At 39.6% G+C, this 24,539-nt stretch overlaps 1 protein-coding gene across 1 annotated transcript in view; it reads left to right on the top strand.

Moving 5' to 3' along the window:
* FNBP1 (formin binding protein 1) overlaps positions 1-24,539 on the top strand; it is a 115,504-nt gene that overhangs the window by 49,720 nt on the left and 41,245 nt on the right. The window contains exons 3-6 of the mRNA XM_012639789.1: positions 2,281-2,337; positions 3,407-3,554; positions 18,594-18,656; positions 19,052-19,156. Coding sequence (XP_012495243.1) covers positions 2,281-2,337; positions 3,407-3,554; positions 18,594-18,656; positions 19,052-19,156 — 373 coding nt within the window. The remainder of the gene's footprint in view (positions 1-2,280; positions 2,338-3,406; positions 3,555-18,593; positions 18,657-19,051; positions 19,157-24,539) is intronic.

A 24,539-nucleotide genomic window follows, 5' to 3' on the forward strand; every position in this document is an offset into this window, starting at 1 on the left:
GAGAATGGAAATGGAATGTTGATCTTTTTTTAGTAGTAGTTGTTGAGAGAAATATCCTTAGAACTGAAGTTCACTTCTAGATCTCTTAAGCTTTTAGGTTTCTGCTGGTATTCATGGAGTGAATTATTCATTAGTGCCTTTAAGAAGCACTTTGAATGCTATGTATGCTAACATTGTCAAAGTGATGTTCATCAGAACCTGATGGGCTTTACAGAATATCACCTGCAATGGGTCTTTACTTCTGTTTAGAATTTGAATGGTGAAAGGGAACTATAAAGAATGCTGGTTTTACCTGGATCTATTCAAGCTAGTCTTCCTTCAACTAGATGTAAAATTTAAATAATTTTTATGGCTGCTAAGGACTGGACTAAAAAGAAAATGTGAATTTACATAACCTTTAAAATAACAATTTTGAAAGAATTTTTATGAGGTGTGAATTTAGAAGTGGTAATTTTAAATTTGTAAGTTATAGGTAACAGAAGAAATAGTTAATATTTAAAACTATGCACTCAAAACATCTCACATGCAGCCACTGGACTTTTCCAGTACTCCAGTCTCCCACATGTGCTGCTTTGAATATGTTTGGAAAAGAACCTATTGATCATGGAGTCATCTGCTTTGCATGCACCACCTCCTATTCCTGGTCCTGTGCTGGTGTTGTTTTTACTACTCCTACCTTTTAGGGAGCAGCTGTGACACACCAACTCAAAGAACTGTACTAACTGTACTAACTGTACTGTGCTTTTAATATAAATTATTTCTCCTTTTTGCATTTTTTTTCTAAGGCACATCCTTTAAGGAAATAATGCTTTTTCTCATCCTTTTGGATCTAGATTTATGAGATAAACTCTGCTATGTATCCATAGTATCTGTAGAGAAAGCATGCTGTAGTTTGTATATTTAAGTGTATGCTCATGTGATAGCAACCTTCAAGTAAGTACATTCTTCTTTCAGTTGGCTTAAAGTTTTTAAACTGTTATATATTCATGTCTTCATTTTTTAAAAATAGTTGAAACAGTTGATATTCCATTGGATGTTAGATATTAGATATTCCCTCAGAATTTCAAAACTAGAAGGGGCAATAGAGGTCCTGTTGTCCAAGCCCCACCAACTTACACATGAGAAGCACAGACTTGTTTATTTGTTGAGGTCGTCCCGTCCAGGCACAGGTCTCTGGATTCCCAGCGCAATGTCCTTTTGACTAAAATCTGTTGCCTCTCACATCACCTGATATGGTTTGTGAGAGATGAAACCACATTTCACCGTATGTAAAATGTATCATGATTAAAATTGTATGAATTTATTATCACATATTTTTCTAGGCAAGTGTGTAGATTTTGGGGAAATGGAAGAAATAAAAGTAAAATAGGAAATAATGAAGGTCCTCCTATAAAAGAGGAATAGCAACAGGGAATAAGGCAAGTGGTGAGTACAGAGACTCACCGCTGGCAAAGGGGAGTCAGCGGGTCCTCGGCCAATGTCCTGTGGGCATTTCTCTGACTGCAGTGGTCCAAAGTCAGGACCCGGGAGAAACCAGCCAGTAGAACCAATGTCAGTGAGTTTTCTTTCTTCCTGATTACCTCTTAGTTTTTGTGTATATTTAAGCATGCTGAGTGTAGACAAAAGTATCTGGGTTCTTAACCTGGAGATGGGATTAGGAAGGGAAACTAGAATGATTTTGGCTAATCTGAGTGTGTTCAGTGCAAACCTGCTAGGCAGGTTAGAAGTGTTCCTAGTTTGATGTCTTAGTATGAACAAAATATTGTCTCTGCTTCTTCAGGAAGACTTGTTCACAGTTTTCATCAGCTCTTTGATGGAGCAGCCACACAGCCTTTGAAACATGCCCTTGGCACTTTGATTTTTAATTTAAACTCATAGACACAGTTTTCCTTGGATTTGGAGCAATAGCGCCCCCATGAAGGATGATCAGGAGGGAGTGGTAGCCTGGTAAGAAAAGCAACTCAGTGCTACAAATGGAAGCCACTGCATATTTACACATGGTCAAGCCAGGTCTTACCATCCAGTTAAATGACCAGCTACTAATCATTTCTGGTTTGATTTACTATACCCTTGAGGCAAAAGCTTAAAAGCTGTGCAAGTCTTTAATAACAGGGGCTTGCTCACACATGTTGAAAGATTGAAGGAAATAAATGGATTTCAGCTATGAACATTTTGTGATTTTTATTTTAAACTTATAAACAAAAGCACGAATTTCATCTTTCATTCCTGATTTCTCAATTATCTTTCTATATAAAAGTAACGTCTGCATTTTTATTTCAGGAACCTTTCAAAGAAATACCAACCTAAAAAGAACTCGAAGGAGGAAGAAGAGTACAAGTATGTTTATCATTGATAATTCTGTGGGACTGTCTGTATGCCGTTGGTGATGATTATGAAGGGAAAGAAGAAATATCTATCTATAAAAATAAGTTGCAGGCCGGGCGCGGTGGCTCACGCCTGTAATCCTAGCACTCTGGGAGGCCGAGGCGGGCGGATTGTTTGAGCTCAGGAGTTCGAAACCAGCCTGAGCAAGAGCGAGACCCCGTCTCTACTAAAATTAGAAAGAAATTAATTGGACAACTAAAAATATATAGAGAAATTAGCCAGGCATGGTGGCGCATGCCTGTAGTCCCAGCTACTCGGGAGGCTGAGGCAGGAGGATGGCTTGAGCCCAGGAGTTTGAGGTTGCTGTGAGCTAGGCTGACGCCACGGCACTCACTCTAGCCCGGGCAAAAGAATGAGACTCTGTCTCAAAAAAAAAAAAAATAAATAAATAAGTTGCAGTCCCCATTCATATCTGTGTCAGTTTTTAAATTGGGGGAGAGAACAATAAAAACAAACTCAAGTAGCTTTTTTTGTACTGAGTCCTTAGACCTATTCCAGATTGTTTCAATTAAAGTAATTAGGAAAAGTTTAGAATATAATCTAAACAAATACAGGAAGTATGGATTATACATTCTAGAGTCTAGATTTGCTTTGGTAATATCAGGAGTCTCCTGAGTGTCATACCACTCATTCATCTAAGAAATATGTCCATTTCAGTAAGCAATTAAGGGATTTTGACATGGACAGCCCAAAATATTATGTCTCTAATTTAGACCTAAATATCCTTTACATTAGTACATATAGCATGTATATGAATTTTGGGTTATATCTGGATTTAGTATTAACAAAGCCAAATATTACATGACATAGAGCAATTCAGTTTCACAAAATGAAAAGTGTTTTGATTGTAATTAATTCTGAGCCATTTTGATGAGAACACTTATATGTAATGAATTGTCAGGATCCTATGGGAGGTTGATGCAAATTAACCCAATTTTAATTAATATTTCCTTGGCATTAAGCAGTGTTAGGATGGATGTGGCCTTGTTTGAAAAGGAATGGTGTTTGTTCTGTTCTACAGGTATACGTCATGTAAAGCTTTCATTTCCACCCTGAACGAAATGAATGATTACGCTGGGCAGCATGAAGTTATCTCCGAGAACATGACCTCACACATCATTGGGGACTTAGCACGCTACGTTCAGGAGCTGAAACAGGAGAGGAAATCGGTAATAAAAAATTTGTTTTTTTTTCTTCCTAAAAGATGGACCAACAACAATGGGAATATCCCTAGGACATTTAAAATTGAATGGAGACATATAAGATGATGGGTCTTAAACTGACACCTTTGAGAATCATGTAAAAGTTATGGGCCCTATTTTCAGAAAGTATTTATAGGTCTCTATGTACAGTTTCAAGGGTCCCCCAGACACCCTGAAACTCATCTGCATACCCTAGAATATGAATCCCTGTGAAGAGTTAAAATATATTTGAGGATATCAGACATTTTAAAAAGTAAGCAATATAATATGGTATATGCTGTGTGGAATAAATAGTATCAAAATAAATGCCTATAAGAAGGTCAAAAAAACAGAACGATGACCTCAGTGCATCCATTCTGTTCCTTGGCCCATTCATTGCCACCTAATGAAGCAGACCTCATGGTTCCTCTTGCTCCCATTGCAGTCTTTTCATAGAGAGCTTTTATTGTTAACCAATGAGAAAAATGTACACTCAAAGTATAATCACAGTCAAGATTTTGCCTTAAGAAATTTATCTTTTAAGTCATGGTCTGTATCATTGTACTTTGATTGCTTGTGAGGTGCATAACAAATTGTTATTAGTAATAAAATACCAAGTTGGGCAGTGATATACTTTTTTATATAAATTTGTATCCACAATAATTCTTTTAGTGCCCTGGAAATACATGGGCCAACAAGATAGATACCGTTCCTGCTGAAGTAGAGGAGGCATTAAGTAACAATGACAAACGTGATTATTTAACTGTAATGATAGTTGCTACAAAGTAAGAGCACAGATGGTGTGAGAGCATATAACAGGAATACCAGACATGCTTATGCTCCAAGATCAGGGCAAAGCTTCCTGGGGCTTAGCCGTTAAGGCCTGGAAAACACTTGAGGGATGCATAGGAGTTGCCTGGGATAAGCATTCAATAGGGAGCAGGCAGTGCAAAGGCCCTGGGACAGGAAGGTGTTTGGAATAGCTGGATTGAGTTCTTTCTGAGCTATATATAGCATATGGCTTTGAATATGTTTAAAAGTTAGAAAGAGAAGATAAGTGCCTTAAGATCGACCCATTGGGTTAAAACAACAACATGCCAGCAAACTGAGATGAAGAATTTTTAACCATGCTGCCTTTGAGCCCCCATCATGCCTGTTAAGAACCTGGCCTCACATCACCACCTGAGCTCTGCTGCACACCTCCCCACCCCGTCCATGAAGCCAGTCCCTGGTGGCAAAAAGGTTGGGGACCGCTGGTGTAGGTGATGGTAGCTGGGGGGTTGCTATTGGTATCTAGTAAGTGGAGGCCCGGGAGGCTGTTAAACATTCTGCAATGTGCAGGACGGCCCTCACAACAAAGAATTACGTGGCCCAAAATGTCCATGTTGCTGAGGTTGAGAAACCCTGCCCTGGAGGCCAGAATTAGATAACAACCTCTGCTAGACCATTCATTAAAGAAGATTCTTTTCTAATGTGACAGAAAGGACACAGTGAAACAGAATACTAAGGTTCAGAATGAAGTACAAATATATAATATTATGATAAAATAGACACAATAAATCTTAACACAGTGTTGGACTGCTTCCCTGCTTCCTGAACTGCCCTTGACCTTGCGAAGGTTTGTGTCTTCTTCCTGTTTTTTACTTTGGTCAATGCTTTGTGTCTCTTGACTGACCTTCTCCACCCATGTAGTTTAGTTTATCAGCCAACTCCCTAAACAAAGACTCTGTGCATTTACCTTAGTAGGAGTATAAATTCTATTTCTGGAGTGAACCATTAGATATGAAGCCCGCATAATCTGGCCTCCTATGTCCTCTCTGAATCCCTCTCCCCCAACCAATGGCCTCCTCACCGCTTCTCACCCCTGCTCGGGGTGTTCTGCCTTTAGGCCTCTGCCCTGGCTTTTCCCTCCTCGAAAAGCCCTTTTCCCGGAAATCTGCAGAGCTTGCTCCCTCCCAGAAATGTTACTTTCTCATTGAGGTCGTTCCTGTCCACCTTCTTTAAGTCCCTCTGCTCCCTGTTCTCCGTTCTCACCACCTTCCCCTGCTTTGCTCTTTCCGTAGCACTTACCAGCATCAAACATTCTGTGTGTTTACTTGCTGATTGTTTTTCTTTCACCCCACACTAGAATGTCAGTTCCATGAGGGCAGGAATTTTCTTATCCACTGTCGTACCCCGAGTACCTAGAAAACTGTCTGGTGTGGCACAGAGCAGGCCATCAGTCAGTACTGGTGGGGTGAAAGAAGTAACTGAGAAATAAAAGCAGCATCTTAAACTCAGTTTAGGGCTCAGACTCTGTTTACTAGTGAGGATCCTTGTATTCCATTGTTGTGTTATGACTGAGTTGTTTTATTTACTCACTGTTAATCATATCTTTTTTATAGTCAGTCGTACCTGTATTTTAAATTCTGTCCCTTTTTTAAAATCAGAAATTATAGTAATTTATGGAGTAAATTATAGGTGGTAGAGATACACATTAAATAATATCTTGCAATACGTAGTGTTCCTTTTATTTTAAGGAGAATTACAAGTACAGGTTTCTGAGTCAGATGTTCTGTTGAGAGGAGCTGCAAACTCTTGAAACATTCTGTAATTAAATTAAAGTGACATTTTAGAAGATTGTGAAACCTTTTGAAATACTAGAAAGTATCAGTAAACAAATGCATACTTGTGGTATTTTAATACAATGTCTCATGAACACTTTTTCTTTTTTCTACATTATTTTGAATGACTGCATAATGTGACATTATGTTGTATGCTAATCACTGTAATTTTTAAAATTATTCTGATAATATTGGATATTTAATTGTTTAGCCTCGAGTGTTCATTTTTATAGATTATAATAGCAAACCTCTATTGCACTTTACATTTAACTCTCACAATATCCCTTGGATGGGGACCATTATTTTACACATTTTACCCAAGACGAGGACCTTGGGGCACAGGAAGGTGAAGTGAGTCAGGCATGTTGCACCCGAGGTGGAGGTGGGCTTCGCGCCAAGCAGCCTGCTTCTCGGGGCAGTGTGTGTGTGCATGCATGTTTTTGTTTCCATTGAGTTACTTTCTTTAACTTACATTAAGGATGCTGGATTAAATAGCATGAACATTTTCATCTGCCATTAGCTTTAGAAAAGGAGCTATTTGAGATCTTCTCATAGTAACCAATATTTCTCCTTTAGAACTTTTACTTTTGGCTACCCTGACTTTTCTTAGTAAACATTCTCATTTTTGTAAGGACAACTCTTAAAACAACCATAGAGGCCGGGCGCGGTGGCTCACACCTGTAATCCTGGCACTCTGGGAGGCCGAGGCGGGTGGATCGCTCAAGGTCAGCAGTTCTAGCCCAGCCTGAGCAAGAGCAAGACCCCGTCTCTACTAAAAAATAGAAAGAAATGATCTGGACAACTAAAAATATATATATATAAATTAGCCGGGCATGGTGGCGCATGCCTGTAGTCCCAGCTACTCAGGAGGCTGAGGCAGAAGGATCGCTTGAGCTCAGGAGTTTGAGGTTGCTGTGAACTAGGCTGACGCCATGGCACTCTAGCCCGGGCAACAGAGCAAGACTCTCTCTCAAAAAAAAAAAAAAAAAAAAACAACCGTAGAATGCTATCAGTTCCATTTTTTGGTGAGGTTAATTATCAGCAGAAATGGCATAATGGAGTGAAAACTCAAATTCAGGTCTTCTAATGCCAAATCCAGTCAGCTTTCGCTGTGCTACTATGAAAAGCTCTAGGGAGCTTCAGGTCTTTCTTAGAGAAGGGGAGAGCCAAAGGGCGGTGTCCACAGAGCTGGAGCTCCCTGCTAGGTGGTGGGGAGAGGAACGGAAAGGACACAGGCTTTCTAGCCAATGATCCCTCTCGGGATTCCTGGCAGCCCCACCAGCTGTGACACTTTAGGCAGGCTCTGAAAACTAAGCTCCCTCTTCTGAATCTGTAAATTGAGGCTGATTACATCCACCTTAGAGAGTTGTAGGGAGGATTGCAGGAAGACAAACATAAACCACCCAGCACAGCATGCAGGTATACCGAGATATAGGCACTGCATAACGGTTTCTCTTACTATGGTCGTTCTTTTTCTCAGTACAGAATCTCATTTCCACCCCAGAGCGTCTTCATCAGGATTTATTACAGAAAACAGGAGCATGTACAGGCCGTTGGTGACCATATGTCATAACAGTAGTTGTCCAGTCAATTTAAAATGACCTTTCTAAAAATGTTGAATTGGTTGATGGAATTGAAAACAAGCTGCTTTTAAAATTTTAGACCTAGCAACTATTTCTCATGGCTGACTAGAAATAATGCCTTGCTTAAGTACCATTCTTAACAATCAGTATAATACAAATTGGGCCATTCAATATAGTGGCAGAGTCCTGTCTGCCCAAAGGGATGATTTAGAATTTACAGGATTACTGCTGGATCTCGTTACTGCATGTAGAAAGAATGGCCAAGTGCAGTTGAGAATACCGGTAGAAAATTAGTTTTCATCTAGATTTCGCTATGTTTGAACAGGTGAATCTCCAACAAGGGTCGGCGTGATGAAGAATGGCTCACTATGCAAAAGATGAAATTTCCTTCTCTTTTTGTACGAATTTGAAAGGATGTAGAAGAAAATAAGGTGGAACAAGAGACTGACACTCTCCTTGCGTTTGTGGCCATATCAAGATAACAAGTGTGCTATTTGATCTTTAAGTCTTAAAATCTCTAACCGTAAAATAGGATTAGTACTTCTATTTATGTTTCCAGGAGAAAAGATGCTTTTTATGAAGTACATATGCTATATTCGTATATCACAATGCAGTTCACTCACATAATATTATGAATAACTAGTGTTTGTCCTGACACACAAATCTGTAGGCTCATTTTGGTGAAAATATGTTATATTTTTTAAAGCAATTTCTTTTTTCTTTGTTCTTAACAAGTTCCCAGGTGCCATTAAGAATGAAAGCAAATTCCTTAAAAAGAGAACCTTATCTTCTGCAAGAACTTAGCAGTTCAGTTTCTTTCCTGTCTGATGCCTGAGCCTGCACCAGTTCTCATTAGGAAAACATGAATGCTCCTGAAAGCCCAGGACAAGGGGCCTCTTAGTTTCTTACCTAATGGGCTGCACTTAAGGCAACTGTATTTTCAGCGAGATGTTCACCTTCTCTTTAGAGATAATGGAATCGGTGGCCAGTCTTTGGGGGTGAATATAAATCAAAGTATACAGTGATGAGTCCTTTACTTTGCCTTTAGTTCTTCATTCACAAGCATAAATTATCAATAAATCTGTGCTGTGTAACAATGTCTAGGATTTATTGGAGTTTACTGATAATGAGTAGAAATAACGAAAATCCACAGTTCTTTATAAAGCAGCATGATTAGTTTTAATGTAGTAAAATCTGGAGATTTTATACTTGTCTGATTTTTCTAGATTTTTTTACAAATTTACAGTGAATGTTGTAGTTACCATCTTTTTTAACTGACTGCATACAAAAAGAACTTAACATTTTAAAAATTTATTCTCCTTTTTTCGGGAGCAGGAAGGATGGTACTATGATTCACTTACAAGTTACCAAAATTTTAAAAAAATATTACTAAAACTGAATTAAAAAACTCACAGTTCGTTACAAATCAAAATGCTTATTTTTCCAAGTTTCTTTCCTGATGTCATTTGCAGATATACATAATACTTAAGAGTATTAGTCCTAGTATAGATGTAGTTTATATTCTTCTTCATTCTTCATTTAATATCATAAGCACTGTCCATGTTTTTACCTGAAAAGTATAGTTTTAATAATTAGAATTTTAATAGCTGTGTTTTATTCTAACACTATTATAATTCACTTAATTCTGGAACTGAGTGTGGTGGTGTGCACCTGTAGTCCCAGCTACTTGGGAGGCTGAGGCACTATGATCACTTGGGCCTTGGTGTTGGAGACCAGCCTGGGCAACAACATAGTGAGACCCTGTCCCTTAAAAAAAAAAAAAAAAAAAAAAATTGGCTGAGTGTGGTGGTTCACACCTGTAATCCTAGCACTCTGGGAGGTCGAGGTGGGCAGATTGTTTGAGCTCAGGAGTTCGAGACCAGCCTGAGCAAGAATGAGACCCTGTCTCTACTAAAAATAGAAAGAAATTAGCTGGACAACTAAAAATATATATATAAAAATAAAAGAAAAATTAGCCGCGCATGGTGGTGCATGCCTGTAATCCCAGCTACTCGGGAGGCTGAGGCAGGAAGATCGATTGAGCCCAGGAGTTTGAGGTTGCTGTGAGCTAGGCTGACACCACGGCACTCTAGCCTGGGCAACAGAGTGAGACTCTGTCTCAAAAAAAAAAAATTAATAGCCAATTCTTTGTTGTTTGACTTATAGGCTATTACCAGTTTTTTATTTATTTACTCAGTTAGTTAGTCTATATAAATAATACAGCAGTGAGCTCTTTACTTTTATAGCTGTTTTCTTTGTGTGCAGGGTGAGATTATTTCCCCAAGCTAAATGCCCAGAAGTGAGAATATGAGGTCAAACATATATGATTAAACATATATTATTTATGGTTCGTGATAAAGCTCTGATCATTTATGAGATTAATGGTTTTTAACAGAGTTATAGATGAGATTCCCAAAGGTTGCTGACATGATCAACTTGGTTGTGAATTGGCTTTTCTGAGATGTAGATAATTCAGAGCTGATAACAGATATATTCCTCCATAAGAACTACTGTAATTGTACTCTTATTAGCAACTTCTGCACATTGAATCAAGTTATTAAACAATTTTAGAGATGGTTTGGTTGAGCTCCAACCTTTGAGTCTGTCCAGGGTTATCCACAATGATCACCACTAATCACATGGGAAGAATTTATGGAAATTTGTGGCTCCAATAGGAGAACCAGGAGGTTTTCACCAGCATTTTTTGGAATTTCAAGAACAGTTCTCCCTGCAGGTGGAAAATATGGTTCATTACTCACAAAATGTTGGCCAGAGCAGAATCAATTTTTGGCAGTAGTTATCTGCAGAGTTCTAGAGGAAACAATTATACAATGCTTTCAGTGACTCACTAAAATTTTTATAAGCCTCAGACCCATATGCCTACAGATTCCACATTACTTAGAATTGACTGTTTAAAATTTTCCCAAGGTTTCTGAAATATTTGAAAATTGATACTACAATAAAAGCTATAACATTCTTTTTAAAGTTAAGTATTGGATAGGTCCTATTTATGGACCTTTTGAAGGGGCTTAATTTCCTACAGGGCAGTTCTGCAGCATGGACTGACTCCAATATATTTAGGAAAAAATGTTTTTATAAGAGATTACAGCAAAGAGATAAAACTTAGCATGAAGAAAAGCAAAAACTAAAAGAAGTTTATGTATATGATCTAGCTCATTGCAAGTCCATTTCTGACTTATCACTCCTCTTGATGCAACTGTGGTACTTACTCTGTTATAAATCCAGGACCTGTAGAAAGAAAACATGAAACCAGTACTGACTTTAGGTTTTATGACCTGGGAAAAGGAGCAGTGGGTTTTCATCACAGTTCTTCTGTGCTGGTGTCATTACATGTGTTTAAATAAATCAAAAAGCAAGAAGCCCTTCTTTTAGTTGTTGGTCTTTTCCATGGGTCTCACTAATACACTGGCCAGCCCAAAGAATTAGGAATTCTCTTTGTATCACTGCCTAGGAGACACTTAAAAATCTTTATGGTTTGGTTTCAGACTGCCTCTCTCCAACATGTGCAACATCCCCTGGCTTGATGTATCTCTAGAAGGTGTTTTGTTTTGTTATGTCTTCTTTGTTTTGAAAGAACATGTAAAAGTGACATTCTGCTCATTAAAAATGGGCCTTTCATTACTGGGGTTCTATCACCTGCAAAACCATTGATCTGATGAACCAAAGAAATTTTATGTCATCATTCATGGGATAACATACTTAGTTAACAGGACACTTGATTCTCTTCCTGGACTTGAACTATGACCTTGGGTTTTGTGTTTCTCTCTTATAAGCTGGCATGATACATTCTTTTTCTTCTGAACATTGTGAAAATTACTTGACTAATGTTTTGTGCCTCACCTGACTCTCCTACATCCAACCACCTGTTTGACACCTGTCCTTAGATGCCCGATGCAGCATCATCCATTGCACCATTGTCAGCAGAGGCCTGGGGTCCAGCAACAGTATGAGTGATGCCCCCAGAGTTGTGCAATGCAGTAGCTGTGTTAATTCTTCCAAAAACATACCTTTTTTCATAAAATAAATTTTTTTATTAAACCCCCCAAAACCAAAAACGTATCTTTGATCCCCCAAAATCCTTTACCATGCCCCATTCCAATGTACACTTCCTCCAGTTCTCAATAAATGGCACCTTTTTTTATCCTGTTTGCTCTGGCTAAAAACCTGGAGTCATCCAGGACTTTTCTTCTGTCTTACACTCCCTGTGTTACCTGTTACCAAGTCCCGTTGGCTCTGCCCTCAGTGCTCTGAATCCAAATCCACTGTGTCTTCCACATGTATGCCTAGTTCAATTCGTCATCATCTCTCAGCTGGAGGACTATGCCGAGCCTAATTCGTCTCTCTGCCTTCATGCTTGCCCTGGGTCAGTGGTCAAGCTGTCCATCTCGGATCCACCACCGCTCTCCCATCCTCCAACCCCTCACTACTCTTGCCCCGTTCGCTATGTTCCCCATGTAGCAGCCACCTCGACCTTGCAATAAGGCAGATCAGACCATGCCACTTCCCTTCCTAAATCTTCCATCATGCTAAATCTTCCATGGCTGGGGAAGCTGTCCATGGTCAAGCCACCGGCTGCTTCAACCGCCTTGTCCGCGTCAGTCTAATGGCACTGGCATCTCATTGTTCTTGAAAAGGTCAAGCCCTTTCACACTCACAGCATCTGCGTTTGTTCTTTCTGTTTTCTGTTCTTTCTGCTTCCCCATACCTTTGCAAGTTCATGTCTGCGTTTTATTCAAGTCTCTACTAAATGTCATCCCAGATTGCTCTATCTAAAATAGCCACCTCCACCCACCCCCACCCCTCCTTATTCCCCTACCCTGTTTCTCTTACTGCTGGATCTACTAAGTTTCACCAGGGCAGGGGACTTTGTTCTATGCGCACTGCCTTCCTCATACCCAGAGCAGCCCCATGCGCATGTAAACGTACAATTGACATGTGATGAATGGATTACTGAAGTAGACTCTAAGACCTGTCAGGCCCAGGAAGGATTATTGTACCAAAAGTTTTACCCATTAACCTGGCATTCCATCTAAAACTCTTGTTGATGGAGATTCTGCTTGTTTTGGTTTAGAAATAACAGCTTTATATCCTCCAAAGGGATCAGATGAGAGACATGATTCATTCCATGCTTAATATTGGTCATTTTAAGTTGATCCTTTCAAGAATCTCTAAGAATTAATCAAGATTCTACAAAGGAATTATAATTTCAAGGAATGTAGCTCACACCTGTAATCCTAGCACTCTGGGAGGCTGAGGCGGGGGGATCGCTTGAGGTCAGGAGTTCGAGACCAGCCTGAGCAAGAGTGAGACCCATCTCTACCAAAAATAGAAAAAATTGCCAGGTGCACTGGCTCTGGCCTGTAGTCCCAGCTACTCAGGAGGCTTAGGCAGGAGGATCACTTGAGCCCACGAGTTTGAGTTTGCAGTGAGCTATGATTGTGCCACTACACTCTAGCCAGGGCAACAGAGTGAGACTGTCTCAAAAAAAAAGAAAAAGAAAATAAAAGGAATTTCAAGGAATACAAAGACAGGATTATTTTGAAAAACAGATAAAAGATTACTGAAGTCTAGGTAAATTGCTGGCTACAGAGTGTTCTAGGTGGCACAGGCCAGCCTGAGAACAATAGGAACAGTAAGCAAAGACCACGGGAGAAGGAGGGAAGGAAACTTGGCCTCGTCCGCTGCGTAGGCCTGACCCAGGCTGTGTGTAGGTGCCCTGCCCGGTGCCTAGATGGTCAGTGTTAGGGGTGAAGTTAAGCAACTGAGCCCGACACTGGCAGGTAGGCATTTTAGGAAACTTTAAACAAGTTCATTGAGAAGGTATTTTTATTATAAATGAATTTGGGGAGAATAGGCTTTACTGAATAAAAGCAGAATGCATGTCCTATCACGAATGTTTTGGTTTCTGGTTTGGTATTTAAGTAGGGTTTGAAGTGCTCACTTGAGCAGGACTGGGGTGTTCACCATAGTCCCACAGGGTCCATGGAAATGTCTACACCATTTATATTTACAGTTAGATTAAAACTGGGAATCCCGAGTCAGGCTTGGCAGCTGCTAGTGTCCAAACCCACTACACTGTGGGTTTTGAGAAAATTACAATATTTGTCACAGACATGTTTTTCGGAAGCGCCTTCCTTCTTTGCCCTTTTCAAGTCTTTATGTTCCTTTGTTTTCATCTGTGGAATCTGAGTTTTATTTAAAATTCCAGATGGTTGACTGTTCTCAGTTGAGTGTTTATTCTCTTTTTTCTACTTTTTTTTCTGAAATAGCTGTTCTCACATCAGTGCCATATTTTGCCTTTTTAACTGTTAATGGTTGAATCTCTCTATATATAGTAAAAATGAGCAGCTGTTGTACCTAATTGCAGGGTGCGAATAATAAACATTCTCATACTATTTGTGTGAGTTTGTTTAGCCTAAGTATGATTTCTTGTAGTGCAGTAAAATCTTCTCAAAAACTCTGTCATTTTATTTTTCTTTACATTAATGCTTGCTTATTTTTGGTTCTCTGTGATTTTTTTTTTTTTCTATCTTAGCTGCCTCTGGTCGCTGGGAAATTCCTTAAAAAATGTTGAAGGATGATTTTATCTGTCTGAAGTTCAGCTAACAAGTTGAAATAAAAATAAATGCATGTAGCTGTCACTCCAGATACCATTAGGGATTTTTTTTAAGCCTATTATTATGTTTTAAAGAAACTAAAAGCATCTTGTTACAGGAGAAGGTAGGGAGCATTTCTCTGGGTCTCTAGAGATGGCATTTCCTGTCTCTTTTCTGATAGGAGAAAGGAGCTATGATGACTTCATTCCATGGCTCCAAAAGAAGTACTTATTATCTTTGTTCGGAGAACAATTCCTCCTTATTCAGAGATTGGAGGCACACTTTTTAGACACACATTTGCTCACTGTCCAGAGAAGAAATGTTCTGCCATTGCTTGTTGATAAACAACAAATACATCTGGCAAGCTTATTTGTTTAACTTTGTAACTGTTAACATAGCTTTTCCGGTGAAAAGAGGGAAGATAGAACTGGTGACAAGTGATCCCTGCTCTTCAGGTCACCGTGTGCACAGAGCGGTAAGGAGGGCTTTTGTTTCATCCTCAATTTCCTAAGGGATCACGCAGCGCAGAAAGTTTTTTCTGTGTTACAGCCAAATAAATGATGGAGGGACACACACTATGAAAGACCGAAAAGAAAATCAGTGTCACCTAGGTCTCAAGCCACATGAAAGGGTAGAGTCGTAATCACATATTTCCAGAGATAGTTTAATCATGGAAGGAGAGTGTAACTGAGGCGTCCTCATGCGAGAAGGGTCACCAGTACTGTCAGGGTGCACACTGTGACTTAAAGGTAACTGAATGTTTATTAAACATTTAAACTAAGGAGTGGCAAGAGGATTTATTTACTATATGGATTTTTCAATCAAAATCATTCCTAGTGCTTCCAAAATAAGACTTTTTTTTTTTTTTTAAAGACTCTTGTCTTCAGAGACGATTCCTTTTATAATAAAATCCAGGCAACCTGTTCCGGGCAGTGTCTGTGGCCGTCTGCGTGTACTTCTGTGCGTTTCCTCTCTCCACCCACAGCGCTGCCCTAGGCTGGAAGGGAGCTTTCGTTTTGTTACATCCATTTTAAGAGTTACTGTAGAGACAGAGCGCAAACCTAGAGTACACAGCTCTGAGCTTGCTGCTGGGGTTTTCTTCGTCTTTTTGTGCCTGTCTTTGAATCTCAAAGTGAAATTTCTGGGAATGGTGGTAACTTTTCAGCAAACTGCAGAACTGTGGTCCTGCTTGGGAAATAGGGTTAGTTCTCTTGACAGAGAAGTCACCAGGTATGAACTGTCAGGAACCAAGGGGCCTCCCTGGGAGGGCACGGTGTAGCCCAAGTGGTTTGAAATGGGCTCTCCTGTCTCTCCTGGGGACTCTCCCCCGCCTGTTCCGCCTCCCTGTCTGTCTCTTCCCTACCCCCACCCCCGTCACTTTCCCTCCAGACTTTTTTAAAGTGATATATGTGGCTTCCTCCAAGTTTCAGAGTTTTCCTAACCCTGCCCTCAGCTCTACTTCTTAATTCTTCCACAGCCTTGGTCTTGTCTTTTCTGTTTTGTCTTTGTGTCCATTATGAGAGTTGAAAAATGAAGCCCCGAGGGGCTCCCCTTGGGCTTGTAGAAACCCAAAAAATTGCTGGATAGATAAAACTTACTGCAAAGAGGCTCTTAAAACAGTGAAACTTGACCTCCAAAGAGAGGCAAGAAAACATTCCCTTATAAAGGAGCACTGTTCTTAAAAAAAAAAATCTGATGTTGTCTCCTCCTCCCTTGCCTTCCCAGTAGTCAGCTCTCTTTCCTGACTCTCTAAGTCGTAGGTTCTGACGAGGTCAGGCAGACTTAGGGGACCTTCTGTCACCTGACCTTCTCCGCAGCACCCTACCACCAGTGCCTGCCTCGTCAGCCAGAAAACAGACGGCACATTCAAGCCAGGAACTGAAGGACGGCCGCTTATTGAAAGGAGCATTTACGAGGTTGCGGGTTCAGGAAAAGTAGTAAGGGATGGTGCAGCACCCTGGGGCCAGGCACAGTGGGGAGCTGCTGTGGCCCCCAGGCCTCAGAGGGCAGGGGGGAGCCTTGCAGGAGCCTCATAGCTGAGGTGTGTGCAAGGTCTAGGGACCCAGCCAACCTGTAACATCTCAGCTACGGGAGGCTGCAGGTACACATTCCTGCCCTCCGACAGGCGACAGGCGACAGGCGGGAACCTCTCTGTGGCAAATCTAATCCAGCCAGAGGGCGAGGGAGCCCATTCGCGAGGTCCAAGCAAGCCAGCCTCTGGGGACACGGAGCAGGGTGGAGAGCGGGTCTGGGAAATCCCCAGTACATTGCCCAAGACAGTGAGGTCACAGTGGAAGGATATTAAAGGATTTAGGGAACTGGTGATTTTAGGTCACTGAATAAAAAAAGTCATCGTTTTCTTAGTATTTCTGTATATTTCTAGCATTTCTTTCCTTGGGATCTTTGTCTTCCTTGGTGATCTCATCCCATCTCCTGGCTTTAACGACCCATTTTATGCTCCCAGACGTCTTTGGTGCTGACCCCTTGCTGAACTCAAATTCATGCAACCAACTACGTGTTAGGCTTCCTACTTGGGAGACTCACAGAAATATCAACCTTACCCCATCTAAAACTATGTGTCTGATCTTCCCTCCTCGGACCCATTTCTCTGAGACTTCCCTCTCCTTCTAAAGCTCAGACCAACAATCTCAAAGTCACTCTGGGCATCTCATTTTCTCATATCTGATCTCATCCCCCAGAAAATCCTGGTGGTTTGATCAATAGACACCCAGAATCTGAACTCCCCCCCCTTCCCTGCACTACCACCATTTGATCTGCGGCACCGTCATGTCTGGGATTGCTACAACAGCCTCCTTTCTGGAATCTTCCCTTCACAACACCTATACTCAGAGTCACCCATTGGCTCAGCTCATTCAGACAGAAAGGCCTGCGAGATCCTGCACGTCTCCCCTTTCTTCTCTGGCCTTATATCCTAATATTCTCCATGAGGCTCACCTGCATCTAGGTCCCTGATGTCCTTGCTGGCTAACACCACACGAGGGCCTGCCTCAGGGCCTTTGCATATAGCAAGGAGGTGACTTTACATTTAAAAACATCTAAGCCAGGTGCAGTGGTGCATACCTGTAGTCCCAGAGGCTGAGGCAGGAGGTTCACTTGAGTCCAGGCATTAGTTCTAGGCTGTGGTGCGCTATGCCACTCGGGTGTCTGCACTAAGCTCAGCATCAATACAGTGACCTCCTGGGAGTGGGGGACCACCAGGTTGCCTAAGGAGGGCTGAGCTGGCCCAGGTCAGAAACAGAGCAGGTCAAAACTCCTGTGCTGATCAGGAATGGGATCGTGCCTGTGAATAGCCACTGCACTCTGGCCTGGGCAATGTAGCCAGACCCCGTTTCTAGAAAACAAATAAAATAAAAAAGAGATCTAAGTAATGAAAACATCCATCCATACAAAATCTTACACAAATGCAGCATTATTCATAATAACCCAAACCCAAATGTCCATCAGCTGATGAATGGATTAAAAAAAACATGGTATAGCCACGTAATGGAATAATCATTTGGCAATAAAAAGGAATAAAGTACTGGTACATGTGATGGTGTGGATGGACCTTGAAAACATCATACTAAGTGAACATCATAGATAGCGAAAACATGCCAGTCACAGAAGTCCTCACACTGCGTGATTCCATTCGTACGAAACTTCCACAGTAAGCAGATCCATAGAGACAGAGAGAAAACGGTGGCTGCCTAGGACGGGGGGAGGTGGGAGTGGAGGGGTGGAACCGGAAGGTAACAGCTAAGAGGTATAGGGTTTCTTTTTGGGGTGATGAAAATATTCTAAAATTGGTTGTGATGGTTGCACAGTTTTGCAACTAAAAACCACTGAATTGCACAATTTGAATGAGTGAATCATATAGTAGTGAATTATATCTCACAGCAATTAAAAAGATGATCAAAGTGATTGCTGTCTTAATAAAACATTCCTGTTTTTACAAGTGGTATGTATAAGCCTTCTAATTCAGTATTATTGCATCTGAAGTTTTAAAGGGAACTCTGTGACTATTTTTTTCCTCCAAGTAAAACCCATTTTATCTGTGATGACTATTCTTTTCATTTCCTCTTTATGTTTTTACTCTTAAATTTCTTAGGACTGCGCATACTAGATGTTCAACATTTAAATGTTATTTAAGTGGATGAAAATTTGTTCATCTGTGTTCGTATGAGAAAGAGGGGTACTCATCACTGGTGTGTTTTCCCTTCCCAGAACTTTCATGATGGGCGTAAAGCGCAGCAGCACATAGAGACTTGCTGGAAGCAGCTCGAATCCGTAAGTGAAAAACAAGCAGCTGAAAAAAACGTCCTTATAGATTTTCTAATTTGGATTTAATTTGAGCTTGAGTTGATCAGTAAGCAAAAAACATACAAAGACAAACACTACAGAGGCGTCCTTGTGGATTTTTCCTGTTTGAATTTAGTTTGTTTCCTGAATTGTTATTTAAAATTTGAGCCAGAAGAGCTCAAGTAGAGTCTTTTTCTATAAGTCATATGGAAAGAACAACAATTAGACAGTTTTGATGGAAATAAATGCAGTTTTAAAAATCACTTTCAGAATATATGATATAAATCAATTCAGAGAAGAATTTTTTTTGGAGTTTAGGTAAAGTTATATCTTCTCATAGGAATCTCACGGTTTCATAAATAATTATTTTCCTCTGATTTTAGAGTAAAAGACGATTTGAACGAGACTGCAAAGAGGCTGACCGAGCACAGCAGTACTTTGAGAAAATGGATGCTGACATCAATGTCACAAAAGCAGATGTTGAAAAGGTGAGGTGCAAGCGGGAGTCTCTCTCTCATTTCCCTTGTGAGTGCTCGACACAGACAGCCTGTCCCCAACTTCCCCTTCTGATGTGGTCACGAAAGGGCACCCAGCTGGGGCTGCCTGCAGCCGTGTCTTCCCCCCAGTAACCCACTCCGGTGATAGCCAGAGTAGCTTTCATTTTGTGTTAGCCATGGTGGGGACCAGAAGCTAAATTTGGGGGGAATTTTCAGTGTTAGAATTTGAGAAGTTTATCTGTTTAGTCACCAGGACAATAATGTGGAGACTTAGATCATGAGCAGATGTAGGACGGTGGTTTCAGGAGGTTGTAGCTCTTTCTTAATGGCTTTTCAAAGAGAAAGTCAATTTCTTGAGAGCCGAGGAGACGGTTCGGGCCATCTGGAAGAGCTTGGCTGCTCATAATGTTTCCTTTAAAAAGATGAAGAGCCTCACACTGCCTGCCTGGCTTCTAATTGATTCCTGCAGGTTCTAGCAGGGAGGGTGTAGCTGAAGGCGTGCATTTGTAAGTCCTCTCAAGCTTTTCTCTAAATGGACTTGCACAGGCAATTAAGGGTATTATAAAGCTTGCACTGTATTTTCTCGTGGCGCAATATGTATTTTTTCCCTAGAAGCTGAGTTTTCTTTTTATAAAAGTCATCAATACAGTGTAAACAAAATTAGGCTGTTACATAACAGGATTCATTCATTACTGCCCAGGGCTGCTCGGACATTCATAGCCTCGTGCTGCACATGGGTGAAAGCCCTCTGTTTTCATAGATTTCTTTGCTTTTGCCAGATTAGTTGGAGATGAGTTTAGTTAGGTAACAGTGTGAATTAATATTTGCCCAAGTCTGCTAAATACCTCACTTAAAGATTAGGTATATATTAGTATACCTTTCTGTAAAATTATTTAATATATTAAAATACATATTCTCACTAGGCGTGGTGCCTCATGCCTGTAGTCCCAGCTATTCAGGAGGCTGAGGCAGGATGGTTGCTTAAGCCCAAGAGTTCAAGTCTAGCCTGAGCAACATAGCAAGACGTATTCCCTATATCTGTGTTTGATCTCAAAATGGGGCTCTTTATTTTACCAAAAGACATATTAATTTGCTGATAAAGTTACCACAATTATCATAAATTCACCATAAGTTTCCATTAAATGGCCAGCTCCCCAAATTATTTAAAATGTTATTCAACTAAAATAAGTTTGATTGAATCAAGGTTTATCTAAAAAATATTTTAGGTTAAATGAGGTAAAATCAGTATATGTGTCATGTATATATTGTGCTGCATACGTTTGTGCTAAATATATATATTAATATATTTATAATTGGGAGAAGGATGAAGTCATCCTTCTCCTAATTTCCACCACAGAGGTAAAATTTATCCTGAATTTGGTGTTAATTATTATTCATAGCTTTAGCACCTGTGTATGTGTCACCAATGGGTAAATTGTTATAATTTTGTCTCTTTTTCATGTTTATATAAACAAAATCATATTTTATTAATTTTTTTCTAATTTGATTTTCTTTCATTCAACACTAGATTTTTGAGACTTAATTTATGTGGAGTGTAGAATACATGACTTTTATATATAAATATATACTGGAGGCTGCAGTGAGCTATGAAGATGCCCCTGCACTCCAGGCTGGGCAACAGAACAGGACCCTGTCTCAAAAAAAAAAAAAAAATTTCAGAGCCAGGTGCCTTCCTAAACTATCTTTTCACTTTTATTTTGGTTTTTCTATAGAGACAATCATATCACCAGCAAATAATGATCGTTTTATTTCTTCTTTTCCAATCTTTATGCCTTTTATTTATTTTGCTTATCTTACTTTGCTGGCTATGACCTCCAGTATGCTGAGGAGAGACAGTCATTGTGGACTTTCTTATCTTGTTCGCGATTACAAAGAGAGTGCTTCAAATATTTCCCCGTTCTGAATGATTTTAATATACCCTTCATTGGATTAAAGAATTTTCCTTCTTTTCCTATTTTGCCAAGAGGTTTGTTTTTTTAAGTCTAACTTGATACAGAATATCATTACATATTTTTTCTGCTTCCTTTAATTCATTAAGTGACAAATTACATTTATCAGTTTTCTTACATTGAACCAAATTGGCGTTCCTGGGACAAACTCAACTAGATTATGATGTATTTTTTTTATACATAGCTGAAGTTGTTTTGTTAATATTTTACTTAAAATTTTTCACAGAAATGGTCTATATTCATTGAAATTGGTCTATAATTTTCCTTTCCTGTCTGTTCTACTTTGCCTTACTTGTGAGTTTTGGTGTGTTTGTTCCTTTTCTGAAATGATATATATATAATAAAATTAACTATTTCTTAAATGTTTTATGATACTTCTTTGTGGGAAAGCTTCTAACTACTGATCTAATTTTTTATTGTCTACTTCTTCTGGGTTGATCCTAGTGGGTTATATTTCTGTAGAAATATATCTATTTCATCATAAGTTTTTAAACGTAGTGGCAAAAAGTTGCCCATTATATACTCTCACTTTAATTTTTGCTGCATATGTTATATCCCCACTATTTATTCGTAATATTCCTAATTGTTTATTTATACTTTTTTCTTTTTGCTGGATTAGTTTTTTAAATATCATTTTTATTAGTGTTTTCTAAGAACCTAAAAATCAAATTTTTATCTTTATGGAGCCTCTCTTTTCTATTTTTATCTTCTATTTTTTTTTTAAGTTCTTCTTCCCTTCCTCTTCCTGCCTCTCCTCCTCCCCTCCCCCTTCCTTGCTTTTTCCTCCTCCTCTGTCATTGTCTTGGTTTTATTCCATTGCCTTTTTTTTTTTTAACTTTATTTATTTTTTTAGAGACAGAGTCACTCTCTTACCCAAGCTGGAGAGCAGTGGTGTGATCATAGCTCAGCAGCCTTAACTCCAGGATTCAAGTGATCCTTCTTGCCCAGCCTTCCGAGTGGCTAGGACTATAGGCATGTGCACCATGCCTCGCTAATTTTTAAAAATTTTTTTGTAGATATGGGGTCTCACTATGTTGCCCAGGCTGGTTTCAAACTTGTGGATTCAAGAGATCCTCCCGCCTCCGCCTCCCAAAGTGCTGGGATTATAGGCGTGAGCCACCTCTCCCAGTCCATTACCCTTTCATTATCCTTTCAAAAAGTTCTTTCTCCAGACGCTTACCTCAACCTTTCTTCTTTTCTAATCCAAATATTAAGATTACAAACCTCCTACTTGCCTGCATCCCACAAATTTTGATGTGTAGTGTTATTAATGTTGTTCATTTCTAGATATTATTCATTTCTTTTACTATTTAATCTCTTACCTATGATTTATTTAGAAGCATGGTTTTAAATTTCCAAATGTATGACCTATTTAAACTTAGCTTTGTGTTATTAATTTCTAATTAAATCACATTATGGTCCTAGGAAGTCTGTATGAGTTTGAGTCTTCTATATTTGTTGAGACTATTTTATGGCCTGGTTGCATTTTTATAAATGTTATATAAGTAGTTGAAAAAAATATGTGTTCTCCAGTTCTTAGTTGTAGAGTTCTACATATTTTCATTAGGCCAAACTTGTTGATTGTGTTATCCAGATGTTCCTATCACTAAGGATTTTTTTATCAGCTTGTTTTAACATTTGCTAAGAGAAATGAACTCTGAGGAACAGGACTAATGCGAGTATTAATTGAGTTAATATGTAAACGGTACTCAGAACCATTTATAAGATGCAACCAGTGATCCATAAGTTAACTATTATGATGACAATGGTGGAGAATTTGTTGTTTTCTGTCAACTTTGCTCTTTTATTATGAAGTTTTTCTATCAAACAAAGTTAAAAATTTTAATATCTTTGGTATGATTTAATTTCTCATCAGTGTATAGCAGTCCTCTTTCTCCAGTTATGCTTTATGCCCCAGGGTCTGTTTTGCCTGATATAGACCAGATTTCTTTAGGTTGACACTGCCTGGCAAATGTTTCCTATACTTTTTGACTTCACACTTTTCTTTGTCCTTGTATTTAGATGTGTCTCTTGCAAATGGCATATGGCTGATTTCTGACAATCTCTGTGTTTCCCCCAGAGAGTCTGGAGTCACGAACACCATCTTATTTCGTCTCTTCCGTTGGTGTCACTTTTTCTGTTTCCTTCCCTCTTACCCTCACTGTACTGGGCATTAATGTCTTTGCCCTCCTTGCTTGGAGATACAGGTCCATGAGAACACTTTTGATAGAGACTCGTTTCATCAAAATTGAAAACCTGATCCAGGGTATAGCTGTCTGCATTCACCCATTGTTTTACTGTAGAGGGAAATATCGTCCCAACTTTTGCATTCATACTCCAACATAACAGAGAAATCACTAAGCCAGCCACCACTGGCAGCTCTATACATTTTTAGCCCTTTTCTTAAGATCGTCATGATATTGCTAAAGAGAAAACTTACTCATAATGTGCTGTGAGAAATTGCATACAGACCAACAAGACTTCTGTGTTATGCTACATCATTCTCCATATTTCAGTCTTATAAGATGGTACAAGTCACAGCAGAGACACGTGTGAGGTCCAGAGCAGATTGTGAGTGATTATGAAAGTGTGTTTCTTAGAAATTTATCTGTGGTGATGGAGGCCTTGAAAGTGGGTTCTCCAGGAAGCAGGCGTACTTGGGGGCACTACCAAGCTGCATCAATGTAAATTTTCCACTTAGGATATGGGGTCCACACATGGCTCTATGAATTCTGGCCGCTTTGTAGTTCAGAAATTTCCAGGATGACTTTTTTCCTCCATTTTTCTCCCTTAGGTCAGCTCTAAAGCAGGTAACGTAAAAAAAAGTACACTTGCTGGATCCAAAGGCAATGTTAGCGCTTTGATTGTGTACTTCCAAATTGAATTGCTATCCTCAACTATGTGAATATTTCAAAAGATCTAGTGTTTTTTCCTTATACTGAGAGCATCATTTTGTAATTTTTGTGAAAGTACTACATACCTCCTCCCCAAGGATATGATAAGCTACTCAATTTTGGCATTACAAACATTGAAGCTGATAGAGCAGTGTCTAAACATTGACATTCTTAAGTTATTTTGTTTCGAATGTGACTTGAAACTCTACAATTTCCCAAAACACCCAGTAGTTTTTTCTATCAGTGTTTTGCTTTATTGCCTGTGAAGCCGTGTCAGTATCAAGATAAATGGAGGCAATGTTTCAGTTTTTATCATTGCTTAATGTCATTTCCCACCATGATTTCTGACAGTCCTTGAATCTAACATCGCTGTCTTTCCCCCTAGTTTCTGAAAATGATTGAATTATCTAATTGCATTTGAAATGGCTCATCCTCCTTTTCCTGGCAGCAAGCCACACTAGCCCTGGAATAAGCCTGCACTTACAAAGACATGTAGCTGTAGGGTGGACT

Source organism: Propithecus coquereli, unplaced genomic scaffold, assembly GCF_000956105.1.
Source record: "Propithecus coquereli isolate 6110/MARCELLA unplaced genomic scaffold, Pcoq_1.0 Scaffold142, whole genome shotgun sequence".
In the NCBI taxonomy this organism is placed as follows: Eukaryota; Metazoa; Chordata; class Mammalia; order Primates; family Indriidae; genus Propithecus; species Propithecus coquereli.